This window comes from Mercenaria mercenaria, chromosome 14 (genome assembly GCF_021730395.1).
Source record: "Mercenaria mercenaria strain notata chromosome 14, MADL_Memer_1, whole genome shotgun sequence".
Taxonomy (NCBI): domain Eukaryota; kingdom Metazoa; phylum Mollusca; class Bivalvia; order Venerida; family Veneridae; genus Mercenaria; species Mercenaria mercenaria.
Window position 1 is genome coordinate 14,880,814 of NC_069374.1, and position 22,222 is coordinate 14,903,035.

Sequence of the window (22,222 nt, forward strand, 5' to 3'; positions counted from 1 at the left end):
GGTCAAAAATTGTCACATGAGGAAAGGATGTATAATAAATTTCATCAACTTACGAAAAAGACGTATTTGCAATGAAAACACCATTTTGCACAAATTACATAGTTTTAAGTGTTTGTTAAAATAAAATGCAATAAATGAAGCTTTATGGAATTCTTTCAAATTGTATTCATGCAGCGGAATGGTGTGGTTTTTATGACAGTTTTTGCATATAATATTATGTCTTTTTGACGCAGATTTTTTTTCAAATTGTATATTTCTATTTGCAGATATGCTGTTTTTCAATTTTCGTTTTTTGTGTCTCCTCAAAAATTGGCATTTTGCAGGTACGTCCTTTTTGACCGAGGCCGACGATATGTGTCTTCCAAATTAAGTGGTAATATCGTTTTGTCTGTTTGTTTGGTTTGGTTTAAAGTACCAATGACACAAATTAGATAATATGGTGACTTTCCAGATGAGTGCCTCTTATTTTAAGGCATGGATGGGCTACCTGGGTAGAACCAACAACTTCCCACAAGTCAACTGGATGTACATATATGAAAGAATCTAAGAAGGGTTTCTGAACTAAAGCAGTGCTTGAGTGAATGACAACTAATTCAAAACCAGCATACTAAACCACTCAGCTTTCGAGGCCCCTTGAGACAATACAAGTTTTTTTTTTTTTCCTACCTTTATCAGATGACCTGTGAGAATGTCTTGATTTAGTATCTCTACTCCCCTCTCGTCTCTCACGACTCCGACTTCTAGGGCGACCTTGCATTCTTTCCTTTTCTTTGATCATACGTTCCTTCCTATTTCTGACTGTAAAATAAAAATATACACGTATCTAAAATATTGCAAAGTTCAATGTAATTATGCTGGATTATCTTTGTCTAAGAACTAGCTTAATGGAAGATACCTGTCAAAAATTGGAGAAACAAGGAGCTGCGTTCAATAAACGCTTGATGCCCCCAGTGGCATCCTTGTCGATAGATTTTGCACCTAAGTCCAAAACGAGGTCAAGGTCAAACTGAGGTCAGGTGATGTTTGAAGATGAGGAATGGTCACAGGTTACATCTGCAGTAGTATCAAGTCATTCTAGTAAGGGGTATTGATGCTAGACGAAACGGTCCCATTTGGTTAACCAAGAGATGGCCCATATAAAGCAACCTAAGTCCAAAATGAGGTCAAGGTCAAACTGAGGTCAGATGATGTCTGAAGATGAGGAATGGTCACAGGTTACATCTGCATTAGTATCAAGTCATTCTAGTAATGGGTATTGATGCTAGACCAAACGGTCCAATTTGGTTAAAGGTCCATTACTAAGGGAAAGTGAGTTGGCAATTTTTTTCATAGCCAGTGCACAGACTTCTGTAAGACACTAAATAATGAAGATTGGCAGGTCAAAATTTACAGAAGGTCTTTGGAACTCAAAGAAATGTATGTGTATTATGTTGAAATTTCAATGAATCGACAGAATGACCCCCCAGGTCTTTTTAACTTTCTTCATACTTCATAGAAAAATAATTGTACATATACTGCGATTTATTTCGAATTTCTACATACCAACTTTCATTTTCCAATAAAATGAAATAGTTTCTGTGCTTTTTAAAAGAAATTAAAATGTTCACTTTCCTTAGTATTGGACCTTTAACCAAGAGATGGCCCATACAAAGCAACCTAAGTCAAAAACGAGGTCAAGGTCAAACTGAGGTCAGGTGATGTCTGAAGATGAGGAATGATCACAGGTTACATCTGCATTAGTATCAAGTCATTCTAGTAAGGGGTACTGATGCTAGACGAAACGGTCCCATTTGGTTAACCTCGTACGGACGGACGAACGGACGAACAGGTCAATCACTATATGCCTCCCGCATAAGTAGATGCCAGGGGCATAAAAAATTAAATGCCCTCTGACCAATGTAAATGGTTTTTCATTGGCTTTTATTCTGTGATTTAAAAGTCAATTCAGCCTTACTCCTGTTCTTAATTCTCCACTCTTAGTTAGTTACAGATCAAACGAATAACCAGACACAAAGTTCTTGAACTTTTCAAACAGCCTAGAAACAAACACTGTTTTGTCATCCATGTAAAAGATTACAGATAAAACCTGCAATGACTATCAGCTATATATCTTACTTTCTTCTCTTTCCTTTCTTTGTTGTTGAAGTCTTCTTTCTTCTTCCTTCCTTTTCCTTCTTTCCTGTTCTCTTCTTTCTCTCTCCTCCCTTAGTTTTCTGTCTCTGTTCTTTTCTCTTTCCAAACGTTCCAGTCTTTCTCTGAAATCAAATAAAACAGTAGAAAATAAACCTCTCACTATATTTAGCGAAGTCAAAATCTTTCAGCAATGTGCACATCTTAGTATGTTAACAAAACGCCCTCAATATGGTAACTTCACTAACCTGTCAACAAAACCTTCAACAGTTAATCCGTATGCCAAATCTTTCAGTCTTAAGCAGAAAGCACGAAATTCAAGTCTTAATCTGTCAGCAATACATTGAGACTGAATCTATTTCTGTCTTAAGAGCCAAATTCTTCTGTGACTGATTTCTCTACAGACACTGGAAAGCCAAGATTCTATTTACACCTCAGAACAAAACAGTTATAGAAGTCTACTTATATCAGGGCTCCAGATAACTTTTTAGGCCAATGAGTATCTACTCATCATAATGCTTGTGAATGAGTAAAATGGCAAAATCTGAACTTGACTCAAGTGATTTTACTCCTGAAAATTTCTGTTAATGACAAAACCCCAGAAATCAGTTTTATAACCTTTACTGCTAGTAACACCTGTAGGTTTGTTTGAAGTTAATTTGAAATTCAGCAGTCAAAGAATTACCCACTGATGAGTTTCTGGTTTTGGGTTGTACTTTGCCACTGGTTCTCCATAAAGGATCACCCTTAGCAATGATTCATAATGCCTATCTGTAGTTGACTTTTGAAGGTTCCTAAAGCCAGAAGACAAACGATATTTGGGAGATCACTTTCTGTTGGTTTAAAAAATGTGTAGAGTGTTTGTTTACTTTTTAAACTCTTTGAAAATGAAATTTTATTGTTTTCTACACACTGCAATTTTTTCACAATTTTTAACAACTTTGAATGAAAATACACTACCGCACATCACAATATGTAAACAGAATGGGAATATTCGTGAGGCTGCAAGGTTCTGTTACAGGATACATCCAAACCATTCGGTTTTTGTTTAGGCTAGTATAAAGTAATTGTGAGCGTTTCTGTAATTCCATTTACGCTTTTATATGCATAGAAATTACCATACATGCATGTACATGCAATATTTCAATGCATAATTTACACTGATACGAATCTTATCTGGAGCGCTGTTATATACAAATAATGCACTTTGAATTCTGCAAACTGTTTAATTGATAAAAATAATGAATCAAATTTTTTGTTGAGAAAAGCCCATCAAAGACGTACATCTAAAATAAAAAGATTATACAATCTTTAGATAGACCTAGGTTTTATAACTTTGGCTGTTTTACCTTTCCATTCTAGACTTTTCACGTTTCTCTTTTTCTTTCAACAATTTTTCTTTCAGTTCTCTCTCTCTTTCCCTTCCTGTTAGTACTTTTCTTTCATGTCTGTCTTGGATCCCTGTAAAAAAAGAATACAATTTGTTGTTTGTTTGTTTTTGCATTTTAAGCCAAATTGTCATACTATGACTACATTATATCTAATTCAGTTGCTTCTATGTTTCATATATTAAATAACCAAATCTTGGGACACTGTGTTCAGTACTTGAGTGCATTTCACTGATATGAAAACTACGATTCAAAGTAATTTTTTTTTTTGAGAAAAAAAAAAACAAAACAGAATGTTACCCTGCAAATAGTAAAACTAAACTGGAACTTTTTTGTGTGTCTCTGAAATGTCAGGACGTCATTTTTGTTTACAGACACTCATTTCCTTCTGTTTGTTTAGATACATTACTATAAGCAGGGCTCCAGATAATTTTTTTGGCCTGTGAGTATTTACTCAGTGTATTTTTTGTGAATGAGTAAAATCGTAAAATCTGAAATTGACTAGGAGTAATTTTACTCCTGAAAATTTATGAATGTGAAAAAAAACAGAAATCAGTTTTATAACATATTTATTGGGTACATAACACCCATTAATTTGTTTGCAGTTCAGTTTCAATTCAATATTCAAGTTTTTGCTTCTTTTTTCTCCCTTGGCTTGCTTTGGCTTCACACTCACTACTGAATCCAATATTCAGAACACCTTTAGCTACCATTTTTTGGATCATTTTTGTTGGTTAAAAAATGCGTAGAATGTTTGTTCACTTTTACATTCTTAGAAAGAGACATTTTTGTTGTTTATTCTGCACTGGAAGTTGATATTTTAAATAAAAACTGCTTTAAAACACACTACCATACCATCAATATTAATTCCCAACTATTTGATTTACGCATGCATTGAGTGTATAATGTAGTTCAATCTAGGTTTACTGAGTATCATTCAATGCGTGTGTACGTCTGTTGTGGGAGAATTAATGCCTACCATGCTGTTACATAAATTATCCAGATGATTCAGATTTTGTTTACGCTAGTAAAAAGTCATTGCGTGCATTTCTGTAATTTCATATACGTTTTTATATGCTTAAAAATGATCAGACATGCGTATAAGCATTATTTCAAAGCATAATTTACGCTAATACGCATCTTGTCTGGAGCCCTACATATAAGAAAGAGTGCTACACAGAAGGTATTTTGTTTTGCTTTTTTTATTTTGTAATTTGTAAAATTAAGTATGCCTGAATCACCAAGGAAACATTAAAGTAAAGTTATTCTAAAATCTGGCCAGCAATTCCTAGCAAGAAGATAACATTTTAAAGTTTCCACAATATGCATGTATGGAAAAGTGACCACTGGTGGTTATGTTTTTTGAAGAATCAGAATAATGTCACAAAGGGACCATTAATGTGAAGTTATTTTAAAATTGGTCTTCAGTTTCTGAAAAGATTTTCCAATTTTCCTACAATATAAGGAAACAAGAGCACCGCCTTGCGGGTGCTGACGCTCATCTGAGTTTTTTTGTATAATAGAAATATTGTCCTACCCATGATTTTCTAAGTCTAAAAAGGGCCATCATTCTTGCAAAAAGAAGGATAGAGTTATGTTTCTTGACATACAGCGTCCGCTTATGATGGTGAAAAACTGTTGCAAGTTTTAAAGCAACAGCTTTGATAGTTTATGAGAAAAGCTGACTTAAACATAATACTCAACCAAGACAACTGATTTTCTAAGTCCAAAAGAGGCAAATAATTATTGCAAAAAGCAGGATGGAGTTATGTTTCTTGATGTACAGAGTCAGCTTATGATTGTGAAAAAGTGTTGCAAGTTTCATAGCAATAGCTTTGATAGTTTAAGAGAATCAAAGGCCTGAATGGCCTGAGTCGGCTAATGATTGATGTACTGACAGTATCGTCTACCAGTTTCAGTTTGTTTTTAGTTTTTTTCTTAAAATTTCATAACACAGCTCGATATTTACCCAAAATATTATATCCGGTTACGACTACACTTTTCTCCAGTTTGAACAATATATTTTACAAATTGTGATGATACGAAGACATTTAGCAGCAATTGGCAGTATCTGACATTGAAGTTTACGGTTAAATTACCTCTTATTTAAATCTTTTCATAAAAAAGTTGTTTCGTTTCGCCAAACATAGACGATCTACTTATGATTTCAAAAACTAGAAGAAAATACAATTTAATGTTTCGCCGATTTGTTTATTTCTCGAAAAATAAGAATTAAAATCATTTTTAATATCAGTTGTAACTAAACAAACCAGTAAGAGCTTCTTCTTCCGATAATTTATCCGTTTACTGACTGCAAAATTCAACCCACGCAAAGTTGCGTGTTTACGTTCAATGTGGGAGAATTAAGGCTGATCGGCTATGTTACCTAACGCATCCAGACGATTCAGATTTTGTTTTTAAAAAAGCATTGTGTGCGTTTCTGTAATTTTATATACGTTTTTATACGCTTAGAAATTATTAGACATGCGTATTTGCATTATTTCTATACGTAATTTACGCTAATACGCATCTTATCTGGAGCCCTGCTGGAACTATTTTTTGTCTTTCGCTGGATGTTACCCAAGCTTTGTAAGCCTGCGCAATTCTTAAAATGCACATTTATTCTTAATGAGTTACATTCGAGAATTGCACAATTACAAGTCATAAGTATGACAGATTACATCGTCTATTGGTCATAGCAAAGGGAATTGACACAACTTAACTTCATTCATGCAGTGAACTGTTTGAAGTTTGAGAAATCTAATGGAACTACATCCCTTCACTGTGTTATTTGGTCCATTTAGAGAATCGTTGGATAGCAAGGACTCGTCAAAAGGCTTTCAGCCTTTAGCCGACTCAAAAAGGGGCCATAAATCTTGCAAAATGCAAGATAGAATTATGTTTATTGCTGTACAGGGTCAGCTTAAGATGGTGAACAAGTGTTGCAAGTTTTAAAGCAATAGCTTTGATAGCTTAGGAAACAACCAAATTCGATGAATTGGAATCCCCCGCCGAAAGGGTCAGAGTTGAGGAACGGCAAAAAAATATATCCAGCAAAAAGTTAAGAATGTTACCAAGAAGCAAATAATTTCATTAGTCAAAATCAAATTAAAAGAAAATGAATGGTTTGTTTGGGTGGGGCTGGGGGAGGGGGGGGGGGGGGGGGGGGGTGAGGATACAACAGTTTACATGTTGATTATAAATATTGATAGAAAATGAAAAATGAACAAGAGCACCGCCTTGCGGGTGCTGACGCTCATCTGATTTTTTTTGTATAATAGAAATATTGTCCTACCCATGATTTTCTAAGTCTAAAAAGGGCCATCATTCTTGCAAAAAGCAGGATAGAGTTATGTTTCTTGATGTACAGTGTCCACTTATGATGGTGAAAAACTGTTGCAAGTTTTAAAGCAATAGCTTTGATAGTTTATGAGAAAAGTTGACTTAAACATAATATTCAACCAAGAAAATGATTTTTCTAAGTCCAAAAGGGGCAATAATTATTGCAAAAAGCAGGATGGAGTTATGTTGCTTGCTGTACAGGGTCAGCTTATGATGGTGAACAACAGTTGCAAGTTTTAAAGCAATAGCTTTGATGGTTTAAGAGAAAAAGTTGACCTCAACATAAAACTTAACCAAGAAATCTGATATTTTCTAAGTCCAAAAGGGGCCATCATTCTTGCAAAAAGCAGGATGGAGTTATGTTTCTTGCTGTACAGGGTCAGCTTATGATGGTGAACAAGTGTTGCAAGTTTTAAAGCAATAGCTTTGATAGTTTAGGATAAAAGTTGACCTAAACATAAAATTTAACCAAGAAAACTGATTTTCTAAGTTCAAAAGGGGCAATAATTCTTGCAAAAAGCAAGATGGAGTTATGTTTCTTGATGTACAGGGTCTGCTTATGATGGTGAACAAGTATTCCAAGTTTCAAAGCAATAGCTTTGATAGTGTAGGAGAAAAGTTGACCTAAACATAAAACTTAACCAAGAAATCTGATATTTTCTAAGTACAAAAGGGGCCATAAATCTTGCAAAATGCAAGATGGAGTTATGTTTCTTGCTATACAGGGTCAGCTTATGATGGTGAACAAGTATTCCAAGTTTCAAAGCAATAGCTTTGATAGTTTAGGAGAAAAGCTGACCTAAACATAAAACTTAACCAAGCAACGCCGACGCCGCCGACGCCGACAACCGCTCAAGTGATGACAATAACTCATCATTTTTTTTCAAAAAATCAGATGAGCTAAAAAAGGTAAGGTGGTGACCAGGTGTAGGTACACAACATCACATGTTTATAATAAATGTTCATGGAAACAAATGAAAGAAGTTTAATGAAATTCTTCCAATTGGTTGGTTTGTTATGTACAGATCTGTGGATTTTTAAACAATTAAAGGGCAATAACTATATGGAAAATTGACCAATCGAAAAAACCCTTGAAGGGCATCGTCGCAGTATCTTGGTTCATGTCTGTTTCAAGTTTGATGAAATTCTACCTGCTAGTTACTGAAAAATGGCTGCAGACGGACATTTTTCATTAAATCAAGGGCAATAACTCTGACGGAAATTGACCTATCAAAAAAAAAACTTGACGGGCATCAGCACAGTATCTTGGTTCATGTCTATTTCAAATCTGATGAAATTCTAACTGTTAGTTACTGAGAAATAGCTGCAGACGGACATTTTTTATTAAATCAAGGGCAGTAACTCTGAGGGAAATTGACCAATCAAAAAAAAAACTTGACGGGCATCATCGCAGTATGTTGGTTCATGTTTATTTCAAGTTTCATGAAATTCTACCAAGTAGTTACTGCGAAATGGCTGCGGACGGACAACGCCATTTCAATACCCCCCTCCCGATTTCATCGGCGGGGGATAAAAAGCTGACTTAAACATTTTAGCTTAACCGAGAAAACTGATTTTCTAAGTCCAAAAAGAGGCATTAATTCTTGCAAAAAGCAGGATGGAGTTATGTTTCTTGATGTATAGGGTCAGCTTATGATGGTGAACAAGAGTTGCAAGTTTCAAACCAATAGCTTTGATAGTTTAAGAGAAAAGTTGACCTAAACATAAAACTTAACCAAGAAATCTGATATTTTCTAAGTACAAAAGGGGCCATAAATCTTGCAAAAAGCAGAATGGAGTTATGTTTCTTGCTGTACATGGTCAGCTTATGATGGTGAACAAGTGTTGCAAGTTTCAAAGCAATAGCTTTGATAGTTTAGGAGAAAAGCTGACCTAAACATAAAACTTAACCAGGTAACGCCGACGCCGACACCGATCAAGTGATGACAATAACTTTTTCAAAAAATCAGATGAGCTAAAAAGACCATGCCCTCTGGTGCCCATGTTTTTATGCAAATCGAAAAATTGAACAATCTTGGTACATGGTCACCAAAGGATCATTTCTGTAAAATTATGCCTGATTTCTGGCAATATTTTCAAAACAGGACAAGCTCGAAGTTTAGCTCTGGTAGCCTAAAGTTTCCAGCTAAAGGTTAGAGTTTTTGTTTGAAGACACTGCTGACAGACAACAGACAGAGACACGACAAGTGCTCACAATAGCTTGTCTTGAACACATTGTGCTCTGGTCAGCTAAAAAGTGAGAAACCTTACCTCTAGCCCCTCTTTCCTCTCTATGTTCTCTTTCATGGCCCCTATCCTTCTCCCTATGTCTGTCTTTTTCTTCCCTGTGTCTGTCTTTTTGTTTGTCTTTCTTTCTATCTTCTTTATGTTTATGTTTGTGTTTTTCTTTTTTCTTCACAGGAACAGGTGGAGGTTTTATTCCTGGACCGTCATCGTGATCTTCCTCATCAGCTGATGGCCTGAAAATACCAAGCAATATAGCTCAAGATCATTTTGTCTGCTTCATACAAATTTAACAACATTTTTCTACAGATTTTCAGTGATGTGACAGTGGACTGTTAACATGCATGGTGCTACATGTTTAGACAAAAAAGCGACTTTTCTGCAAAAAAAAAAAACCCACATCTTCTCCACATGAACCAGAGTTTGAGGACACAAAATTTCATACCTACTGTCTCCCATTCAACTGTCACTGGCAGAAACTGCCTTTACAGATAAAAATCCTTACTTCTTAGGTGTCTTATCCCTACATTATAAGCAAACTTGGTAGGCCTATATACTGACATCATAAGGTTAAATGTAGATATAGGACAACTGGAAGTTTTTAGTAATTAAACCCAGTTAAAACCCTAGAAGAGACTAAGTCTTACATATCCTGGTCTCTATCACTCTGAACATGTTCTTCTTCTTCCTCTTCCTCTTCCATTTCATGTTCAGATGTCTCGTTGTCTTCACTCCTAGCTGCTAGCTCCGGACTACTTGATGCCAACTCGCCTTGTTCATAAGGACTTCTTGGACTTCTATCTGACACAAGTGTAACTGAAAGTAAAACCAGAATTGTATACCTTGCTATTGCATCTGGGTAGTAAGTACACTAAATATGAGTGCCTTCTTTATGTTTAAATGTCTCGTCAACTTCACAGGTACACCCTTTTTCACTCCCAGACCGTCACACTTTTCTGGATTATTTAACACAAGTTTGCCTTGCATTTAAGAGTTTCTTCATCATCCTTCTTAGACATTTTACATCGGGGCATTGTAGTATAAAACTCAACAGAAGCAAATCAATATTATTTCTATACATGTTAAATAGCAAATGTTCCCCCTTGGACAATGTTAAGCCATCTAACCTTATTGATTTATCAATACAGACCCTTTCTGACTTCTTAATCCATACCAGATTAGAGCACCACCTTGCGGGTGCAGTCGGGTGCAGACGCTTATCTGAGTGTTTTGTCTCTGTATAATAGAAATATTGTCCTACCAATGATTTTCTAAGACCAAAAGGGGCCATAATTCTTGCAAAAAGCAATGTAGAGTTACAGTACTTGCTGTGCAGAGTCAGCTTTTAATGGCCAATAACTGCTACAAGTTTTAAAGCAATAGCTTTGACAGTTAAGGAGAAAAGTTTACCTAAACGCAAAACTTAACCAAGAAATCTGATATATTTTAAGTCCAAAAGGGGCCATAATTCTTGCAAAAAGCAGGATGGAGCTATGTTTCTTGCTGTACAGAGTCAGCTTTTGATGTTGAACAAGTTGCAAGTTTTAAAGCAATAGCTTTGATAATTTAGGAGAAAAGCTGCTGACCTAAACACAGAACTTAACCAAAAATTCTGATTTTCTAAGTCCAAAAAGGGCCATAATTCTTGCAAAAAGCAATGTAGAGTTATGGTACTTGCCATGCAGAGTCAGCTTTTAATGGCAAGTAACTGCTTCAAGTTTTAACGCAATAGCTTTGACAGTTAAGGAGAAAAGTTTACCTAAACGCAAAACTTAACCAAGAAATCTGATATTTTTTAAGTCCAAAAGGGGCCATAATTCTTGCAAAAAGCAGGATGGAGCCATGTTTCTTGCTGTACAAAGGCAACTACTGATGGTGAACAAGAGTTGCAAGTTTTAAAGTAATAGCTTTGATAGCTTAGGAGACAAGAGGGCCATGATGGCCCTATATCGCTCACCTGTTATCATTGCACTTGAGGACAAGAAGGTCCTCAGAAAAAATATCTAAGTCCAAAGGACAGGAACAACAAAGGGAAGAAATTTAACCAAAAAGAAAAAAAATCTTACAAGGTATAGGTATATTAAAATACACCTAAAAATTGGAGGTACCATCCATGTTGTACCACAGAAAACTGGTCTCGTGTTTTCCCTACGGCCAATAATAAAAAAGTTACTAAAAATAAGCTATTTATAGTAACGTAAAAGGGAAGTAATTAAAAAAAAATATTGTAAGTGGACAAAAGAAGGATCTGCCAAATAAATCTGTTGACATAAATGAAATTTCAGATCAGTATCTTCAGTAGTTATGGAGATATAACAATTTTAATTTGAAATAAAGGGAGGTAATCTGACATAAAATCAGTCCATAGTTATCTACCCTGATTGTCTCAGTCCAACTAATAACAATAATGAAATTTCAAATAAGTCCTGTAAGTACTTACTGATATAAATCTATTTTGATTCCAATCAGGGGAGGTAATCAAATATAAAATAACTCTGGAACCTATGATTGGATCTGATTTGTCATGGAATCCAAGATTTATTGTTGTTGAAGATATTTTGGAAGTTTGTATCAAATAAAACCATAAATGAAGTCTCTATATGGCTGCAAAAGCCAAAATAGCCAATTTTGGACCTTTCAGGGGCCATAACTCTGGAACCCATGAAGGCATCTGGCCAGTTAAAGAAAGGAAGCAAGATCTTGTGCTGATACAAGTTGTGTGCAAGTTTGGTTAAAATCAAATCATAAATGAAGCTGCTATTGTGCAGACAAGGTCAAAATAGCTAATTTTGGCCCTTTCAGGGGCCATAACTCTGAAACTTATTATGGGATCTGGCCGATTCAAGAAAGGAACCGAGATCTTATGGTGACACAAGTTTTGTGCAAGTTTGATTAAATTCAAATCATAAATGAAGCTGCTATTGTGCAGATAAGGTCAAAATAGCTAATTCTGGCCCTTTCAGGGGCCATCACTCTGGAACCCATAATGGAATCTGGCCAGTTCAAGAAAGGAACCGAGATCTTATGGTGATACAAGTTGTGTGCAAGTTTGGTTAAAATAAAATCATAAATGAAGCTGCTATTGTGCAGACAAGGTCAAAATAGCTAATTTTGGCCCTTTCAGGGGCCATAACTCTGGGACCCATAGTGGGATCTGGCCAGTTCAAGAAAAGAATCGTATCTAGATCGTTTATGGTTGTAAAATAATCTAATTTGTTTGTATGACAAGACAGGTGGTTAATAATAAAATCATAAATGAATAACCATCATCGTGCAGACAAAAATTGTTGACGCACGCACGCACTGACGACGGACAAAGGGTTGATCACAAAACTCACCTTGTCAATATGTGACAGGTGAGCTAAAAAGCTGACCTAAACATAGAACTTAACCAGGCAATGCCAACGCCGATCAAGTGATGACAATAACTCACTTTTTTTCAAAAAATCAGATGAGCTAAAAATTATCAAAGAGGTGTTCCAAATCTGTGTCTGCAAGTCATGATGAACATGGATAGGGGCTGTGACAATCTGCCTCACACTGGTAAGTGGTCAATTTGTCATTTCACACAATATGGGACTCATTTGTTAGCTTCTTTTCAGTCACAATTTTTAAATCAAGTGGGATCCAAGCATTTCTTTTGACTTTATAATTATAAGTTTTTTTTATCAAGTACTAGATAGACAAGAAGAATTATTTTAAGAACAATTAAAGAAGTTTTTATGCCTTAATACAGTTTGAAAGTCATTGAGAGATACGTTTTAAATTAAATCTATTTCTAAAACAAGACTCTCAGATGACTGTGTGCTTGACTATTTGAACCTTTCCACAAAATACAGTATTATATTTTTTGGTGGGCAGAAATTTAGCCTCATTCCACTTTCTGTGTTTTTCCTATTCTTCAAAAAATATTTTTCTTTTTTTTTTTTACTATTTTAACCGAAACTCTCAGTATGTAATAATTACTAATATTGAAGTCATTCAACTGATATATTTTCAACCGATTTCTTTACTTTTCTTTATTTTTCAGTCCCACATCCAGATAAGACAAAAATCAAGAAGTGATTTCTATGTGCAGTATTCCTGTCATCGTATGATATATATGTATAGATATATGCAATAAATCAATGACTGTAATTATCAGAGTGTGAACACTTGGTCAATATTTTTTAGTGTTTCAGTACTAACATATTGTATTTAGAAGACAAATTTCAGTTCAATAAGTATTCTAACTTATTACGATAAATCAATTGTATTCAAATATTTTGTTTATGATGAAACAAAGGGAAGTAATAAAATGCGTTATATATATAGTATGGAACGCTTTCTGTAACTTAAATATACACTGTACAATGAAACAATATTGCACATTGACATAAAATTAGCCTTTTCCTATGTTTGAAATCACTTCCTGTTTTTTGTCTTCCCTGGATGAGCGGCTGAAAAGTAAAGAAACTGTTTGAAAATAGATCAGTTGAATGACTTCAGTACAATATAATACAAAACTGCCGTAAGAATAGCCACCTACCGGCTATTTCACTATAGTATGGGAGAGCCATATGAATAGCCACTTCCTAAAATGAAGGCAGTGGCTATGGGTTCGGTAACCATACAGGGCTGGCTAGTCAGGTCCGTTAATCAATATGAATAATGCATGGTAAACAATCTGGATATGATTTCAGAAGTTTGCTCTGGAAACAGAAGCATTTATAACTATTTTATCCCGGGAAAAATACCATCGCAAATTCGATAAATAACAAACTGCAATTTGTCCGCCATATTCAGATGCTTGTTTTTTCCGGGACTGATGAATTAAAATAAGGAAGTGTCTAGCCGGCCTAGCCTGTGTTCTAGCTGTCCGGTAAATTATTATACCGGATGGCTAGCAAATCCTCAGGTGATTTTCTAGCCGTCCGGTAACTGATTTCCTAATGAATAAGTAATGATTTTATATAGTTTTAACTGTTATTTACTTAAGATATGATATCAATACTTATCTGTAAACAAAATATGGTGTGAATACATAAATACCAAAGTATATTTTTCATCGTCTCGAATAGATTACTGATTTTTCAGTTGATAAAATGAATGAGATCGTGTTTGTATACAAATCCATTGATATTCTATTTTTAGAAATGATAAAACATTGATCGCCGAACGTCCATGTTATTTTGCAAAAAGTGATGTTTTTCTAACGGCCTAAACTTTAATTCTTAAAACACAAATTTATAAATAATTTTTTTGATGAATAGAAAGCTTAAAAAACAAGCAATTCATTAATTAATTTTGATTATTATTTCGAAATAAAACGGATTAATCATGAGCGCTTAACTACTGTTTTTCTAAAAGTTTTGAACATCACACTGCCGCTATTAAAATTAAATGTCATTTACAACAGTTATTCACTGAAAACTAGAATGTGTCTGTAGGGCACAGGGTGTGCCCCCCCACTGGTACAATTGTCACAAATAATGGGACAATAATTCAAATGTTTGCAGTCTTAAGGGGGTATAGCCTCAACAAACATTTTATGAAAAGGATTCATTATTCTAGGCCATATACTTTTTGAACTATGAGCATCACAAACAAAAAATCCACCATTTTGGCTATTTCAATGGACATAACTCTGTAATATTTAATATTTTCTTGAGAATCTTAGAGCTTATTAAATAAGCACTAAGATTCTCAAGAAAAATGCCAAGTGTGCAAGGTCACATAATGATAAAGACTCATGCAAGATTTCATGAATTTACATCAAATACTTTTTGAGCTAGGCACATAATTAGGTGAAAAATGTGCATTTTTGACTATTTCAGGGGCCATACCTCTGGAAATAGGGGGTAGACCCATGATAAAGACTCATGCAAGTTTTCATCCATTTATATCATATATTTTTGAGCTAGGTGCGTCACAAGGTGAAAATGTGCATTATTGACTATTTCATGGGCCATAACTCTGAAAATAGAGGGCAGAGGCAGACAAAAAATAGGAGGTGCGCAAGTTCATAATTATCATGATAAAAACTCATGCAAGGTTTAATAAATTTATATTAAACGCTTTTTGAGCTAGGTGCATCACAAAGTGAAAATGTGCATTTTTTACTGTTTCAGGGGCCATAACTCTGGAAATAGGGGACAGACCCAGATGAAAAATAGGAGGTGCGCAAGTTCATATCATGATTAAGAAACATGCAAGGTTTCATGAATCTCTATCAAATACTTTTTCAGATAGGCATGTCACAAGGTGAAAATGTACATTTTTGACTATTTCAGGGGCCATAACTCTGGAAACAGGGGCGGAGCCAGACGAAAAATAGGAGGTGCACAAGTTCATATCACGATAAAGACTCATGCAAGGTTTCATCAATTTATATCAAATACTTTTTGAGCTAGGCGCGTCACGAACTTCGGATGGATGCACGGACGTACGCACGGACAAGATAAAATCTATATTCCCCCAGCACTCATGGGGGGGGGGGGGGGGGGATGCACAAAAATATTTGAATACTAAAATATAAAAATGATATTTGTTTTCAAAACGTTTTATTGAAAATCCAGTGGAAAAGTGTTAAAATTTAAAATTCGATCCATAAACACTGTTTGCCGCACGATGAACAATTTTATGAGACGTCATGATTCAAAATCGCCATTATTGATTTCGGCAAACTTTCGTTTTATTGGCTGAATAATGCAGTGATTTATTCAAGACAATTAAAAGTAAATCTAAATTATCTTTAGTATGTATTCACACGAAATTTTGTTTGCAGATAAGTATCAATATCTTTAGTATATAACAGGTATTATTACATTAGGAAATCTATTACAGGACAGCTAGAAAATTCCGGACGCCTAGAACGCAGGCACTTCCTTAAAATAATAAACTTAATGTTTTCTTTAGTATTTACGACATGGATTATGCTCATGATTTCTTGAATTCGGTTTACTGCTTGAGTAAATAAATAACGGTGTCTACCGGAAATCTCTGTTAAAATTTTAGGTTCAATATGCTCCTTTATGACAACTTATAAAAAATCAAAACTTTATTGACAATTATACCTAATACACTGGTAACACAGAACATAATACTTTATGTATATTGATTACCGGATCTCTAGACTCCCGGTCTAGAGGTCTGGTTACCAGACCCCTAGCCACTTCCTTATCCGAGGGGCAGTTTCAAAACAATTTACAAACAAACATTAAAGATATTGATCAGATGAAGGAAAGGAACTTATTATCTAAATTATAGTATACCATTTTAACAGAAAAATACATAATTCATTAATAAATTGATTACTGGATGCCTGGAAAAACCAGGCTAGTCTGCATAGGCATATTTCAGTTTTTGGACTACATTATTGTATTATTGAATTTATTCAGAACATAGGCTAGCCTCGGTAGGGATAGAGTGCGAAATGGACTCCATTTCGCGAAATGGACTTTACGTCTACGAAATGGAGTTTTATTATTTAAATTACGGCTTTAATTTCAAATATATCTGTATTTTCTTAAATGAATATGATAGAGGGGAGTTAAACCTACGTGATGTTTATTTTTGATGATATATTGGTCAGGTTAATAAAAGAAAATTTACGTTTTATCAAGACCGCGTCCTACGAAATGGACATTTTCATGCAAAATCTTATACAAAATGGACTTTTATCTTTTTAATTGCGGCATTAATTTCAAGGATATATGAAATTTCTTGAAGATATTTTTCAAATAATAGATAAACCTTCACATTGGTCATTTTAAATGATATATTTATCTTATTTATAACCAAAATAATACAATTAAGTAAGACCGTGTCTTACGAAATGGATATTTTCGTGTCAAACTTGTACGAAATGGACTTTTATTTTCTTTACTGTTACTTTAATGTTGATGATATCGGTATTTTATTTGACAGATATGATAGATTGGAGTTTAAGGTACATGTTTGACTCTGTTAATAATATGTCGATCTAATTTTCCAATGGAATATTATTATTTATTGCGACCACTCCTCGCGAAATGGACATTTCCTGCCTCACTTCTACGAAATGGACTTATATATTCTTCATTGTGTCTTAAATTGCAATTATATTGGAAATTCATTAAATAGATATGAAACATAAAAGATAAACCTATACGTTGATTATTTTTGAATCACGCAATGTGTGCCAAAAATATATTTTTAATGTAAAGTTTGGTTTTAATTTCAAGTATATATCGGTTTTACCTTAATAAAAAACAGATTATCTTCTCATATTGTAAAGCTCACATATTTCAATAACACCATATGAAACGGACAATTATTTTACAAAATATTGTACGAATTATAGTGTTCTTGTGGTTTTAATTTCAATGATATTCGTATTTTATACGGAACAGTTTAGATAGTTTAAATGATGACTTTATTTTTTATGAAACAGATATGTCCCTTAAAAGTTACAAAGAAATACTTTCAAAATTAATCGACGGTGTTTTTCCAAGTCATAAAGAGTTTATTTAATTGTAATTATAAGAACTACAATTAATTTGAATTGCCGCAGTTATTTCTTTTTCCTTTCTCGCGTTAATTGCCCGATGATTGGATCATCACACCTTACTAATCAGTGCATGCACGTGTATATTATTAGTGCCTCTTGCATGACCACATGTGTATTTTTACCATTGTCACCTTACTAACTATCGTTAGAGCGGCATGGATGTCTGTTCGCTCCGACATCAAAACAGTCAAAGGTAAGTTTAATGACAACAATTATAAAATTGAGAAATGCCAATTAAATAAAATCATAACAGAAGATGAACAATCATAAAAATGCTAGCTGTAAAAAACTTTCCCGCTGCCACGGAAGACACTGAGTTTAGTATGTTAAATATATAGAATTTATAATCAAAATAGTCTTCGTCGAGTTACAAACGCTTTTCAATTTTCATTGGTAAGAATTAGTAAAAAAAATTTGCATGTTATACGTGCCATTAATAACAAACAAGTGAATATCTATGATATATTTCTTTATTTTGTTGTACATATAAAAAGACAAAAAAAAAAAAAAATAATCTGATCGCTTCCATTAAAATTATCATGTTGCAAAATGGTTAATTCTCCCTACAAATTTTATTTTTATTAAAGCCCTCAAGTACTCCCCGTATCACGGAAGCTTATACTGATCACCCTAGTAACCGACATCATATATTATTAAAAGATATGACGGATTAATTTTCAAGGCTTTATTCAATCCCGCCCACTAACAAATTAAAATGACCACTGTTTAAGAAGCGCCTCCCTCGAATTTTTTTTTATCCAATGGCAAGTGAGCACCACTTATAAACTTAAATATCATTGAAATTAAAGCCACAGTTAAGAGAATAATTGTCCATTTCGTAGAACTTTAGCGCGGTCTTAATTAAGTATAATATTTTGGTTATAAATCAGAAAAATATTTTATCAAAAGTGACCAACATTTAGTCTTACCTGTCATATCTTCTTGTGGAAATACTGATAACATTGATATTTACGTCACAATTAAGAAAATAAAAGTCCATTTCGTAGAAGTTTGGCACGAAAATGACCATTTCGGAGGACGCGGTCTTAATAAATTGTACAGTGTAACTTCCGAAAACCGAACGACCTCCGGACCAGCCTAAAAGTTCGTTTTTTGGAAGTTTCCGGAATTCAGAAGTTTGAAAGTTTGTAGGCGAAGTGGACTTGGTGCACAAGAGTTCTGTTTTCTTACACGTAGGATGAAGGAGATTATTATCCTTTTTAATTTTACAATTTAATTAAAAGTAAATAATTCATTTATTAATTAATTACAAACATTAAGGATAATAAATACATAAATAACAAATATAAAAAGAAACAACATATCTTAATTAATAGCATTTACCCAAATATTTTCCACTTACATTTACCATTTTTGGAGTTCGGAGTTCGTCAACATTTCATTAATGTTGACAATGCATAGTATAATCGATGTAACTAAATGAATTAAAACACCTATCTTTCTTTCGTTCAAACATTAAAAAAGTTTTTCACACTAAGATATTTAATTTATCACAGTTTCATAATATGAATACAAATAAAAGTAATCACTGATTACTTGCTTACTTTTGCATCAAATGATCATTGTGATTATCTAGCGTGTCAAAATAAACAGGGGCTGCTGATAGATAGACAAAAGAACATGTTGACAGCGTTTTTGGATTAACAGGTGACATATTTAATCCAGCAAAAATTTTGCTGTTCGGTTTTCGGAAGTCAATTTTAGTGTTAAGATATAAACAGTCCTTCAAAATCGTCCGGTTTTCAGAATTCGGAAGTTCCGGTTTTCAAAGTTAAAAATAAATAGAAATAAGAACAGAAAAAATCGGGACCTTGATTTCGTGCGGTTTTCAAAGGTTTCCGGTTTTCAGAAGGTCCGGTTTTCGGAAGTTACACTGTATTACCTTCTACCTATCTTATCCTTTTATGAAAATACAAAAATCATAGAAATTAAACCCACAATTAAAAAAAACAAGCAAATTCGATGAATTGGTATCCCCCGCCGAAAGGGTTTGTGGTGAGGAATGGCAAAAAGATATATCCGGCAAAAAGTTAAGGATGTTAATAAGAAGCAAATAATTTCATTAGTCAAAATCAATTTAACAGAAAACAAATGTTTAATTAAAGAGTACACAATAAATGTATGATACTTTGATCCGGACTAAAGAATTTATTTTGAATGGGATATGCTTACTGTAATAAGCTTAGCTTTTAAAATTAAATGCAGTTAATTGAAATGTGAGCTTGAAGTTTAACTGGAATGAAATATTGTCTTTGAGTGGTTTGGCACCAGGTGTTGCTGTTTTGCATGTACATTTGAACTTAAAAGATCAGATGTCCTTAAGAGAACACAGATAAGATATCTTGAACATGGCTGAGGGCAAGGTTTGTGCAGTCACAACTTAACATGTTGAAGGTTTGAACATTTAAAAAAAAAAAAAAAAAGGAATGGAAATATATATATCTATATATTTTTTTAGGGGGTTGGGGTGCAGGGGAATGGGAGAGGAAACAAAATTTCACATGCTGATTATAAATATTGATTGAACATTAAAAATGAAAAAAAAAAAAAAAGGTAAAAGGGTGAAGTTGGAGTGGGGGGGGGGGGACAGAGGATGCATGATCAGTGGTGGGCATGACTGGGTGGAGAAGGGAGGTGGGGGAATAGTACAACTTGGAAGGTTTGAAAAAAATCTAAAATAAGAAATGAAAAAAAAAAAAAAAAAATTTGGAGAGGGGGGGGGGGGAGTGGGGTTGGGAGGGGGAGGGGGTGTGACCAAGGCAAGTGGGTGACCAGGTGTGGGTGCGCAACTTCACATGTTTATAATAAATGTTCACAGAAAAGAATGAAAGAAATTTAATGAAATTCTGCCAAATGGTAAGTTTGTTATGTACAAATATGTGGATTTTTAGACAATTAAAGGGCAATAACTCTGATGTTACAAAAAGAAATCCGTACAAAATTGTCTGTGCACAACCACATTATAGTGCTCTAAATTCTGTTAAAGTTTCATAGTTCTAGGTCAAATATATCAAAAGTTATGATGCAGAAATTGGCATATCTATAGATCTATAGTACCCTATATAGTTAACACTAGAAACTTCTAAGGGCCATAACCCTGGTGTTACTTGGGCAATCTGTCTGAAACTTGATGGGCCCCATAACCTCATAGTGGTGAACATGTATATGAAGTTTGTTTGAAAAAAATCTAAAATAAGGAATGAATTTTTTTTTTGGGGGGGGGGGGGGGGGGTGTCGGGGTATAGGGGGGGAGGTGTGTGATCAAGGTAAGGGGGTGACCACGTGTGGGTACACAACTTCACATGTTTACAATAAATGTTCATGGAAAAGAATAAAAGAAATTTAATGAAATTCTACAAAATGGTAAGTTTGTTATGTACAAATATGTGGATTTTTATACAATTAAAGGGCAATAACTCTTAATTTACAAATAAATCCAAATGAAATTGTGTGTACACAACCACATTATGGTGATCTAAATTCTGTTTAAGTTTCATAGTTCTAGGTCAAATATATCAAAAGTTATGATGCAGAATTTGCCATATTTATAGTACCCTATATAGTTAACACTAGAAACTTCTAAGGGCCATAACTCTGGTGTTACTTGGGCAATCTGACTGAAACTTGACGGGCCGCAAGAACTCATTGTGGTGAACATGTATATGAAGTTTTAAATAAATACTCCCAACCATTTCCTAGATATGGCTCCGGACGGACGGACGGACGGACGGACGGAAAGACGGAAGGACGGACGGACGGACGGACGGACGGAAAGACGGACGGAAGGACGGACGGACGGACAACGCCAAAACTATATCCCTCCGACTTTCGTCCGGGGATAATAAAAGTCCATTTCGTAGAAGGTTGGCACGAAAATGACCATTTCGGAGGACGCGGTCTTAATAAATTGTAATATTTTAGTTATAAATTAGAAAAAAAAAATTATCAAAAGTGACCAATACTTTAACCTATCATATCTTCTTATGAAAATACAAATCTCATCAAAATTTTAAACCCACAGTTAAGAGAATAAAAGTCCATTTCGTAGAAGTTTGGCGCGGAAATGTCCATTTCGGAGGACGCGGCCTTAATAACTTGTAATATTTTGGTTATAAGTTAGAAAAATAATTTATCAAATGTGACCAATATTTAGTATTACCTTTAACCTATCATATCTTCTTATGAAAATACAAAAATCATAAAAATTAAACCCACAATTAAGAAAATAAAAGTCCATTTCGTTGAATTTGGGCACGAAAATGTCCATTTCGGACGACGTGGCCTTAATAAATTGTAATATTTTGGTTAAAAATTAGAAAAATATATTATCAAAAGTGACCAACATTTAGTATTACCTCTAATCTATCATACCGTTTTATAAAAATATATATTTCATCAAAATTAAACCCATAATTAAGAAAATAAAAGTCCATTTTGTAGAATTTTGGCACGAAAATGTCCATTTCGGAGGACGCGGTCTTAATAAATTGCAATATTTTGGTTATAAATTAGATAAATGATTTTTCAAAGGTGATCAATATTTAGTTTTACCTATTATCTATCATAT

General features: G+C 34.1%; 1 protein-coding gene across 1 annotated transcript in view; it reads right to left on the reverse strand.

The window, feature by feature from the left end:
• LOC123526438 (cyclin-dependent kinase 11B-like) overlaps positions 1–22,222 on the reverse strand; it is a 44,796-nt gene that overhangs the window by 20,228 nt on the left and 2,346 nt on the right. Inside the window, exons 2-6 of the mRNA XM_045305582.2 lie at positions 9,752–9,920; positions 9,132–9,340; positions 3,480–3,591; positions 2,116–2,255; positions 667–798 (exon numbers count right to left, since the gene is read on the reverse strand). Of these exons, the coding sequence (XP_045161517.1) occupies positions 667–798; positions 2,116–2,255; positions 3,480–3,591; positions 9,132–9,340; positions 9,752–9,920 (762 nt within the window). The remainder of the gene's footprint in view (positions 1–666; positions 799–2,115; positions 2,256–3,479; positions 3,592–9,131; positions 9,341–9,751; positions 9,921–22,222) is intronic.